The sequence below is a fragment of the Pongo abelii genome, chromosome 4, assembly GCF_028885655.2.
Source record: "Pongo abelii isolate AG06213 chromosome 4, NHGRI_mPonAbe1-v2.0_pri, whole genome shotgun sequence".
Classification (NCBI taxonomy): Eukaryota; Metazoa; Chordata; class Mammalia; order Primates; family Hominidae; genus Pongo; species Pongo abelii.
Window position 1 is genome coordinate 37,585,536 of NC_071989.2, and position 12,130 is coordinate 37,597,665.

Below are 12,130 nucleotides of genomic sequence, written 5' to 3' on the forward strand. Positions count from 1 at the left end.
GAGGAGCGCCTCTGCCCGGCCGCCCCGTCTGGGAAGTGAGGAGCGCCTCTGCCCGGCTGCCCCGTCTGGGAGATGAGGAGCGCCTCTGCCTGGCCGCCCAACGTCTGGGAAGTGAGGAGCGCCTCTGCCCGGCCGCCCCGTCTGGGAGGAAGTGAGGAGCACCTCTGCCCGGCCGCCCCATCTGGGAGATAAGGAGCACCTCTGCCCGGCCGCCCCATCTGGGAGGTGAGGAGCGCCTCTGCCTGGCCGCCACCCCGTCTGGGAGGAAGTGAGGAGCGACTCTGCCCAGGCCGCCCCATCTGGGAAGTGAGGAGCGCCTCTGCCCGGCCGCCCCGTCTGGGAGGTGAGGAGCGCCTCTGCCCGGCCGCCACCCCATCTGGGAAGTGAGGAGCACCTCTGCCCCGCCGCCCCGTCTGGGAGGTGAGGAGCGCCTCTGCCCGGCGGCCCATCGTCTGGGAAGTGAGGAGCGCCTATGCCCGGCTGCCCCGTCTGGGAAGTGAGGAGGGCCTCTGCCCGGCCGCCCCGTCTGGGAAGTGAGGAGCGCCTCTGCCCGGCCGCCCCGTCTGGGAGGTGAGGAACGCCTCTGCCCGGCCGCCACCCAGTCTGGGAGGTGAGGAGCGCCTCTGCCCGGTCGCCCCATCTGGGAAGTGAGGAGCACCTCTGCCCGGCCGCCCCGTCTGAGAGGTGAGGAGCGCCTCTGCCCGGCCGCCACCCCGTCTGGGAGGAAGTGAGGAGCGCCTGTGCCCGGCCGCCCCGTCTGGGAAGTGAGGAGCGCCTCTGCCCGGTCGCCCCGTCTGGGAGGAAGTGAGGAGCACCTCTGCCCGGCCGCCCCATCTGGGAGATAAGGAGCACCTCTGCCCGGCCGCCCCATCTGGGAGGTGAGGAGCGCCTCTGCCTGGCCGCCACCCCGTCTGGGAGGAAGTGAGGAGCGCCTCTGCCCAGGCCGCCCCATCTGGGAAGTGAGGAGCGCCTCTACCTGGCCGCCCCGTCTGGGAGGTGAGGAGCACCTCTGCCCGGCCGCCACCCCATCTGGGAAGTGAGGAGCACCTCTGCCCGGCCGCCCCGTCTGGGAGATGAGGAGCGCCTCTGCCCGGCGGCCCATCGTCTGGGAAGTGAGGAGCGCCTCTGCCCGGCTGCCCTGTCTGGGAAGTGAGGAGGGCCTCTGCCTGGCCGCCCCGTCTGGGAAGTGAGGAGCGCCTCTGCCCGGCCGCCCCGTCTGGGAGGTGAGGAGCGCCTCTGCCCGGCCGCCACCTCGTCTGGGAGGTGAGGAGCGCCTCTGCCCGGCCGCCACCCCGTCTGGGAGGTGAGGAGCGCCTCTGCCCGGCCGCCACCCCGTCTGGGAGGAAGTGAGGAGCGCCTCACTTTTTTTTTTGAGACTTCCCGTCTGGGAGGAAGTGAGGAGCGCCTCACTTTTTTTTTTGAGACTTCTCGTCTGGGAAGTGAGGAGCGCCTCTGCCCGGCCGCCCTGTCTGGGAGGAGAAATTCTTCTGCCTTGGGATGCTGTTGATCTATGGCCTTTCCCTCAGCCCCGTGCTCTCTGAAACATGTGCTGTGTCAACTCAGGGTTAAATGGATTAAGGGCGGTGCAAGATGTGCTTTGTTAAACAGATGCTTGAAGGCAGCATGCTCTTTAAGAGTCATCACCACTCCCTAATCTCAAGTACCCAAGGACACAAACACTGTAGAAGGCCGCAGGGACCTCTGCCTAGGAAAACCAGAGACCTTTGTTCATGTGTTTATCTCCTGACCTTCTCTCCACTATTATCCTATGACCCTGCCATATCCCCCTCTCCGAGAAACACCCAAGAATGATCAATAAATACTTAATAAAAAATAAATAAATAAATAAAAAGAAAATATTGCTGTGTGGCCGGGCGTGGTGGCTCACGCCTGTAATCCCAGCACTTTGGGAGGCCGAGGCAGGTGGATCATGAGGTCAGGAGATCGAGACCATCCTGGCTAACACAGTGAAACTTGGTCTCTACTAAAAACAAAAAATTAGGTGGCGGTGGGGGATGGCGGGTGCCTGTAGTCCCAGCTACACGGGAGGCTGAGGCAGGAGAATGGCGTGAACCCGGCAGGCGGAGCTTGCAGTGAGCCGAGATTGCGCCACTGCACTCCAGCCTGGGTGACAGAGCGAGACTCCGTCTCAAAAAAAAAAAAAAAAAAAAAAAAAAAAAAAAAAAAAAATCTGTATTTTTAATAAATACACTATCGCTTTTTCTTTTTTTTTTGAGACGGAGTCTCGCTCTGTCGCCCAGGCTGGAGTGCAGTGGCGCGATCTCGGCTCACTGCAAGCTCCACCACCCGGGTTCATGCCATTCTCCTGCCTCAGCCTCCCGAGTAGCTGGGAATACAGGCACCCGCCACTAAGCCCATCTAATTTTTTGTATATTTAGTAGAGATGGGGTTTCACCACGTTAGCCAGGATGGTCTCGATCTCTTGACCTTGTGATCCACCCGCCTCGGCCTCCCAAAGTGCTGGGATTACAGGCGTGAGCCACCACACCCGGCCCACCATCGCTTTTTCTATTCAGTTATATGTTCACAGGCTATCCACACTGATAAATACAAATCTAGTACATTTATTTTCACTACTGAGTGTTCCATCATGTAAGTATACCAAAATTTGGCCCATTTTTCACTTGGAGGACATTACACTGTTTCTAGTATTTTGATAATAAAACAATGATGCAATAAATATTCTTAAAGAACATCTCCTAGAAAGCACAGTCAAGTTAGTCTAGGACTGAGTTTCTCAAACTCTAGATCAACACGCATTGGCGAGTCATGAAATCAATTTAGTCAGTCATGATAGCTTTTCGCTCACCCCTCAAATATAGAAAGTAGAAAATAATTCAAAAAAGAAAGAAATATCAGAGTATAAAACAGGTAGAATTATTTCAGGAAAATCTATTTTAGTTTGTGTGTATGCTTTTAAACATCTGAGTCATAATGTAAGATATATTTCTTCTTTTTTTCCCCCGGAGATGGAGTCTTGCTCTGTTGCCCAGGCTGGAGTGCTCACTGCAACCTCTGCCTCCTGGGTTCAAGCGATTCACCTGCCTCAGCCTCCTGAGTAGCTGGGATTACAGGCACCCACCAGCATGCCCACCTAATTTTGGTATGTTTTGTAGAGGCAGGGTTTCACCATGTTGGCCAGGCTGGTTGCAAACTCCTGATCTCAAATGATCTGCCCGCCTTGGCCTCCCAAAGTGCTGGGATTAAAGGCGTGAGCCGCCACACCTGGCCATGTAAGATATATTTCTTACTGTGGGAAAAAGTTTGAAAAAAACTCCCCTAAGGATATATACCTAGAAGTGACAAAATCAGCTTTAAGAGTATATGTTTAGCTTTTACTGGATATGATCAAATTGCTCTCCAAAGCAGTTGTTTCAGTATAAACTGCCAGCAATTCAAATGCTCCATTTGTACAAATCCTCACCAATGTTTAGTAATGTAATCTCAAAGCCATACTGAAATATCATTAGCTGCTCAGAAAAAAAATTTGCTAAATGGTGGCTGGGCACAGTGGCTCAGGGCTGTAATCCTAGCACTTTGGGAGGCCGAGGTGGGCGGATCACTTGAGGCCATGAATTTAAGACCAGCTTGGCCAACATGGCAAAACCCCATCTCTACTAAAAATCCAAAAATTAGCCAGGTGTGGTGGCACATGCCTGTAATCCCAGTTACTCAGGTGGCTGAGCCACGATTATCGCTTGAACCCAGGAGGTGGAGGTTGCAGTGAGCCAAGATGGCACCATTGCACTCCAGCCTGGGCAACAGAGCAAGACTGTCTCAAAACAAAACAGAACAGAACAGAACAGAACAGAACAGAACAGAACAGAACAGAACAGAACAGAACAGAAACAAAATTGGAGGATAGGTAAACAATTTCAACATTTTTTCAAAAAGAGAAAAAATTTAAGGCCAGGCACAGTGGCTCACACCTGTAATCCCAGCACTTTGGGAGGCCGAGGCGGGCGGATCACAAGGTCAGGGGATCAAGACCATCCTGGCTAACGTGGTGAAATCCCGTCTGTACTAAAAATACAAAAAAATTAGCTGGGTGTGGTGGCGGGCACCTGTAGTCCCAGCTACTTGGGAGGCTGAGGCAGGAGAATAGCGTGAACCCAGGAGGTGGAGCCTGGGCAACAGAGTGAGACTCCATCTCCAAAAAAATAAAAGAGAGACAAAAATTTTAAAAGACAGTAAAAAAGAATTTACAAAATGATGAATAGAAACCTAGGGTCCTGAGTAGGGAAGAAAGTAGCTTGGGACAAAAGTAAATGGTTGGGTGTTAATTGAGAAAGTTCTATTGGCCAGGCATGGTGGCTCACACAAGTAATCCTAGCACTTTGGGAGGCCGAGTTGGGCGGATCACCTGAGGTCATGAGTTCAAGACCGGCCTGGCCAAAGTGGCAAAACCCCATCTCTACTAAAAACACAAAAACTAGATCACGCCTGTGATCCCAGCTACTTGAGAGGCTGAGGCAGGAGAATCGCTTGAACCTGGGAGGTGGAGGTTACAGTAAGCCAAGATTGCGCCATTGCACTCCAGCCTTGGCGAAAAAGCGAGACTCCGTCTCTAAACAAACAAACCAGAAAGTTCTATCACGGCCAGAAAAAGTAACTCTAACCCTAACAATGGAAGGCAAAAGAACTTAGAAAAAATTAAATGGCACAGAAAGTTCATGCAATAACTTATTATTGTTCTAACTTGTATCTGGAATAACTAAAGATTATGAGAACTTTTCAGTTGCCTTGCTCTTTCCTTACTTGTTACTACTTATAATTGATAAAAAGCACAATGAAATATTTGATTCATATTTTTAGCTCTATAAAAAGGCATATTACTAATCATTAGGGAAATGCAAATCAAAATCCCAATGAGATGCCATTCCATGTTCATTACGATGGCTATATATAAAAGGACAGAAAAATGACAATGTTGGCAAAGATGTGAAGAAATTGGAACCTTTGTGCATTGCTACTAGAAGTATAAAATGCTGTGGCTGGCCAGGCGCAGTGGCTCACGCCTGTAATCCTACCACTCTGGGAGGCCGAAGTGGGTGGATCACCTGAGGTCAGGAGTTCAAGACCAGCCTGGCCAACATGGTGAAACCCCGTCTATACTAAAAATAAAAAAATTAGCTGGGTGTGGTGACACATGCCTGTAACCGCAGCTACTCGGGAGGCTGAGGCAGAATTGCTTGAACCTGGGAAGTGGAGGTTGCAGTGAGCTGAGATCGCACTATTGCACTCCAGCCTGGGCGACAAGAGTGAAACTCCGTCTCAAAAAGAAATAAAGATAAACATAAACATAAAATGCAGTAGCTGCTATGAAACAGTATGGCAGTTCATCAAAAAAATTAGTAATAGAATTACCATATGATATAGCAATTCCACTTCTGGGTATATACCCAAAAGAACTGAAAGCAGAGACTTTAATTTGTATTTGTTCACCCATGTTAACAGCAGCATTATTCACAATAGCCAAAAAACGGAAGTAACTCAGCGTCCATCAACAGATGAATGGATAAAGGAAGTGTGGTATGTGTGCACATATGCACATATACACAATAGAAATTACTCAGTCTTAAAAAGGAAGGAAATTCTGACACGTTACAACATGGATGAACCTCAAGGACAGTATGCTAAGTGACATAAGCCTGCCACAAAATGAAAAATTTGATTTCATCCTAACAGGGTACCCAGAGTGGTAAAATTCAGAGACAGAAAGTAGAATGGTGGTTGCCAGGGACCTAGGATAGGGGAAAAAAATGGGGGGTTATTATTTCATGGGTACAGAGTGACTTTTGATGTTTATTTTTTTTAAGACAGAGTCTTGCTCTTGTTGCCCAGGCTAGGGTGCAATGGCACAAATTCAGCTCACTGCAACCTCCGCCTGCTGGGTTCAAGTGATTCTCCTGCCTCGGCCTCCCGAGTAGCTGGGATTACAGGTGCCCGCCACCACGCCTTGGCTAATTTTTGTATTTTTGGTAGAGATGGGGTTTCAACATGTTGGCCAGGCTGGTCTTGAACTCCTGACCTCAGGTGATCCACCTGCCATGGCCTCCCAAAGTGCTGGGATTACAGGCGAGAGCCACCGCGCCCAGCCCAGAGTGACATTTTTGGGGAAGATGACAAAAGTTCTGGAGATGGATGTTGGTAATGGGTACATAAAATGAATATACTGAATGCCACTGAACTGTACACTTAAAAATAGTAAAAACGGGCCAGGCGCAGTGGCTTTTGCCTGTAATCCCAGCACTTTGGGAGGCTGAGGCGGGCGGATCATGAGGTCAGGAGATGGAGATCATCCTGTCTAACACGGTGAAACCCCGTCTCTACTAAAAATACAAAAAAAAAAAAAAAATTAGCCGGGTGTGGTGGCGGGTGCCTGTAGTCCCAGCTACTTGGAAGGCTAAGGCAGGAGAATGGAGTGAACCCGGGAGGTGGAGCTTGCAGTGAGCCGAGATCGTGCCACTGCACTCCAGCCTGGGCAAAAGAGTGAGACTCTGTCTCAAAAAAAAAAAAAAAAATGTAAAAATGGGGCCGGGCACGGTGGCTCACAACTGTAATCCCAGCACTTTGGGAGGCCGAGGTGGACGGGATCACCTGAGGTTGGAAGTTCGAGACCAGCCTGACCAACATAGAGAAACCCCGTCTCTTCTGAAAATACAAAATTAGCCGGGTGTGGTGGCACATGCCTCTAATCCCAGCTACTCGGGAGGCTGAGGCAGAAGAATTTCTTGAACCCAGGAGGCAGAGGTTGCAGTGAGTTGCACTCCAGCCTGGGAAACAAGAGTGAAACTCTGTCTCAAAAACATAAACAAATAAAAAGTAAAAATGGTAAATATTATGGTGTATATATATTTCACCACAATAAAAAAAATCATAATGCAATAGGTGTGTATCATGTTTTCTGGTGGAGGAAGGAACAAAAATGTATATGCTAAAAGAGATAGGGAAATACACAATATCCATATTATCCTACTTTCCCAATCACACTTTTTTTTTTTTTTTTTTTTTTTGAGGCAGGGTCTCACTCTGTCACCCAGGCTGGAGTGCAGTGGCATGATCTCAGCTCACTGCAACCTCTGCCTCCCAGGAAGAGGTGATCCTCCCAACTCAGCCTTCCAAAGTGCTGGTATTACAGGTGTGAGCCACCACCCCAGACCCAATTACACTGATACTTTAATTACAAATATTTGTGTACAAAGTACATCTTACTAAGAAAGTCCATTGTTTTCTATTCAAGTAATAAAATTTTACTGAGGTCATGTACGCTTAACTGATGAGAAGAAATAATTTACCATGAAACTTCCTCTGCAGCTCCTGTTGCATTTGCTGGGGATTTCCGTTTTCAGGACGCATGAATCCTATCAGCCTCTGCTGCACTTTAGCAGTAGTACTGAAACAGAAATTGCAGAATGTGTGTGTTTATAACAGCTTTATTGAGATATAACACATACTTATACAGTACAATTCAAACATTTAATATGTATACTTTTTAAAAATAATTCATAAGGTTGGGCAACCATCACCAGAAGGGCTTATGGCCAGAAAAAATTTATGACACAGACTAAACAGATGCTACTTAAAATGACAGAGATTAAATCAGTTAAATGACTGAGAACATCAGCTATAAATTTTCCTAATCTGTAGAAAAAAAAGATCAAGTAAAAAGAGGGGGTAAAGGAGAGAAAGGAAGGAAGGAAATTACGAAGAGAACAAGCTAGATACAAAAGAGTTAATATGATTCTCCAAAGAGAATGGGACAGAAGAAATATAGATTGAGTATTCCTAATAAAAAAAAATCCAACATCTTAAATGTCCCCAAATCTGAAACGTTTTGCGCATCAGCATGATGCTCAAAGGAAATGCTCACTGGAGCAATTTGGATTTCAAATTTTCGGAATAGGGGTGCTCAACCTAAGTATAACGCAAATATTTAAAAATCCAAAAAAACGTGAAAGCCAAAACACTTCTGGTTCCAAACAGTTCGGATAAGGGATACTCAATGTGTACCACAATACATAAAAAACAAGAGAAGAAAACTGATCAAAGCCAAGACGTTCATTCTAAAGGCTCACTGAGAGCTGTAGAAAAGATATACCTAAAGACATCATGTTGTGATTTTTGAATTTCGGTAACAAAAAAAAAAAACACAAAAAAATTTCAAAGTAAACACTAAGTCACTTACAAAGGAAAGAGAATCATGCAGGTAATGTACTTTTTCATCTACAACATTAAACTTTGGGAAGAAAATGGTGCAAAATGTATACGAAGATCTGAGAAATGGTCTATGATCTTAAAATCCCACATTCATTGGGCAATAAAAACGAACAAAGCATGAATACATCCTACCACATAAATCTCAAACATGAGCCCCCAAAACACACTAAGTGAAAGAAGCCAGACTCAAAGACCACACAGTATGATTCTGTTTATATGACATGTCAAGAATAGGCACATCCACAGAGATAGAGCAGATCAGTAAGTGTCTGGGGCTAAGAAGTGGGAATGGAAAGTGACTGCTAATGGACATGGGGTATGTCTCCTAGATAATGGAAGTGTGCTAAAACTGGACTGTGGTGATGGTTGCACAGTTCTATGAATTTACTAAAAGTCACTGAACTGAACATTCAAAATGAGTAAATTTAGTGGTATGTAAAGTAGATCTCAAAAATCTGTTTAAAAAATTTCCATACTCAATGAAACTAATGTTATAGGAATCCAAGGGTTGGTCAAAATTAGGACATGTGTTAATTCTATTGTTAAAGGTAAGGGGGAAAATGATATGATCATCTCTGTAAAATGCAGTAAATACATTTGACAAACTCACTTATTGAATATGGTAAGCATATTCAATATGTTAAATATATGAATATGTTAAACATATTCAATAAGGGCTGAGTGCAGATGGCTCATGCCTAAAATCCCAGCATATTTTGAGGCCAAGACAAAAGGATCACCTAAGCCCAGGAGTGCAAGATCAACGTGGGCAAAACAGTAAGACCTTGTCTCTACAAAATGTGAAATAAAAAGATTAGCTGAGCATGGTGGCATGTGCCTGTAGTCCCAACTACTCAGGAGGCTGAGGTGGGAGGATCACTTGAAGCTGGGAGGTCAAAGTTGCGGTGAGCCGTGATCATGCCACTGCACTCCAGTCTGGGCAACAGAGTGAGACCAGTCTCAAAAAACAAAACCAAAAAACACCTCAAGTAAGGGTGGATACAGTGGGTCATGCCTGTAATCCCAGCACTTTGGGAAGCTAAGGAGGGAGCATCACTTGAGGCCAAAGAGTTTGAGACCAGCCTGGGCAACACAGTGAGACCCTAACTCTGAGAAAAATAAGAAAAAATCAGCCAGGTGTGGCAGCACACGCCTGTAGCCCCAGCTACTCAGGCGGCTGAGTCTGAGGTTGCAGGGAACAATGATCACATCACTGCACTCCAGCCTCAATGACAGAGCAAGATTGCCTAAAAAAGAAAAGAAAAAGAGAAAAGACAGAGAGAGATAAGTGGCAGGGCGCAGCGACTCACGCCTGTAATCCCAGCACTTTGGGAGGCTGAGGCGGGTGGATAACCTGAGGTTGGGAGATTGAGACCAGCCTGACCAACAAGGAGAAACCCCGTCTCTACTAAAAATACAAAATTAGCTGGGCGTGGTGGCTCATGCCTGTAATCCCAGCTACTCAGGAGGCTGAGGCAGGAGAATCGCTTGAACCTGGGAGGCGGAGGTTGCAGTGAGCTGAGGATCATGCCATCGCAATCCAGCCTGGGTAATAAGAGCGAAACTCTGTCTCAATTAAAAAAAAAAAAAGAGAGATTACCTGTGTAGAGAGGAGAAAGCAAGTAGAGCTAGACAAGAAAAGATGGAAAAGATGAAACTATCTCTATTTGCGGATGACAGAACTGCTTATGTGAAAATTAAAGAAACATCAATGAAAAAAACATCCTGCTAAAAACTGTAAAGAGAAATGAGTAATTAAGAGAAATTAGAAGTAGATTAGAAAATTTACATATAATTGCAGATGTAATGGTAAAATTCAATTAACAAAAGACCATAATGTTAGAAAAAAAACCAAACAAACTAAAAACATCTGACAAGTAAAATTCCAGATAATTTGGAGGGCGAGGGATGGCAGTAGAAGGCAAGGAAACAAAATGTAATAGAGCTTGTTAAATTATTAATGTTGACTGAGATGCATGTCTGTCAGAATTTAAAACCAATAGAGGAAGAAAAATCATAAGTAGAACTTCTTAATTGGTGTTTAAGGTAGAGAGAGGCCTGATCAATCCAATACAATACGGAAATGGGAAAGGGAAGAAAATAAACAAAAAGCACAAATTCAGGATGGGGAGAAAAAAATCAAACATTTAACTAGAACACATGCAGTGGCTCACGCCTGTAATCCCAGCACTTTGGGAGGCTGAAGCAGGTGGATTATCTGAGGTCAAGAGTTCAAGATCAGCCTTGCCAAAATGGCAAAACCCTGTCTCTACTACAAATAGAAAAATTAGCCAGGCATGGTGGTGTGGGGCTGTAGTCTCAGCTACTTGGAAGGGTGAGGCAGGAGAATCGCTTGAGCCAGGGAGTTGGAGGTTGCAGTGAGCTGAGATTGCACCACTGCACTGCAGCCTGGGCGACAAAGCAAGACTCTGTCTCCAAAAAAACCAAACCAAAACAATAAACCACATTTAACTAATTCCAATAAAATGGGAAGGAGGTAAATTCTCCTACTTAAATGATAAAGACAGGCCAGGCACGGTGGCTCACCCCTGTAATCCCAGCACTTTGGGAGGCTGAGGCGGGCAGAGCATGAGGTCAAGAGATTGAGACCATCCTGGCCAACATGGTGAAACCCCATCTCTACTAAAAATACAAAAATTAGCCAGGTGTGGTGGCACATGCATGTAATCCCAGCTACTCGGGAGGCTGAGGCAGGAGAACTGCTTGAGCCCAGGAGGCAGAGGTTCCAATGAGCTGAGATTGCACCACTGCACTCCAGCCTGGGCAACAGAGCAAGACTCTGTCTCGGCAGGGGCAGGGGAATATATATATATATGTATATATGTACACACACACACACACACAGAAAGTATGAACAATGTTATATAAAAGTGTACTTACTTAGACTCTGTTTTTGCTTTTAAAGAAGTGTATATTTATGTATGCTTTATTATTTATTTACGATTTTTTTTTTTGAGACAGAGTTTCGCTCTTGTTGCCCAGACTGGAGTGCAATGGCATGATCTCGGCTCACCACAACCTCCGCCTCCCAGGTTTAAGTGATTCGCCTGCCTCAGCCTCGCTAGTAGCTGGGATTACAGGCATGTGCCACCACACCTGGTAGTTTTGTATTTTTAGTAGAGACGGGGGTTTCTCCATGTTGGTCAGGCTGGTCTCGAAATCCCAACCTCAGGAGATCCGCCCGCCTCAGCCTCCCAAAGTACTGGGATTACAGGCATCAGCCACCGCGCCCGGCCTATTTATGTGTTTTTGTAGTGACAAGGTCTCCTATATTGCCCAGGCTGGTCTCGAACTCCTGGCTTTAAGCAATCCTCCTGCCTTGGCTTTCCAAAGTGTTGGGATTATAGGTGTGAGCCACTCTGCCTGGCCAACATATGCTTTAAAAAGATTATACTGTAATACCTCGTTAACAATTCTAAGGAGTGATGTGACTCCCCGAATGCAATGTGATTATTATTTTTTCAACAAAAAGTCCGTATTATATTAGAGGCTTAAAAATATCCATTCTTAGCTGGGCGCGGTGGCTCACGCATGTAATCCCAGCACTTTGGGAGGCCGAGGCGGGCAGATCACCAGGTCAGGAGATCAAGACCATCCTGGCTAACATGGTGAAACCCAGTCTCTACTAAAAATACAAAGAATTAGCTGGGTGTGGTGGCGAGCGCCTGTAGTCCCAGCTACTCGGGAGGCTGAGGCAGGAAAATGGCATGAACCTGGGAGGTGGAGGTTGCAGTGAGCTGAGACCACGCCACTGCACTCCAGGCTGGGCGACAGAGCGAGACTCTGTCTCAAAAAAAAAAAAAAAAAAAAAAATCCATTATTGCTGGGCATGGTAGATCACCTGAAGGTGGTCAGGAGTTTGAGACCA

The 12,130-nt window shown here is 46.5% G+C and overlaps 1 protein-coding gene across 2 annotated transcripts in view; it reads right to left on the reverse strand.

Annotated features, from left to right (window-relative positions):
• NUP155 (nucleoporin 155) overlaps positions 1 to 12,130 on the reverse strand; it is an 82,223-nt gene that overhangs the window by 21,634 nt on the left and 48,459 nt on the right. For both annotated transcript variants that reach the window (XM_024246989.3, XM_024246988.3), the window contains one exon: positions 7,320 to 7,417. In XM_024246989.3, the coding sequence (XP_024102757.1) occupies positions 7,320 to 7,417 (98 nt within the window). The remainder of the gene's footprint in view (positions 1 to 7,319; positions 7,418 to 12,130) is intronic.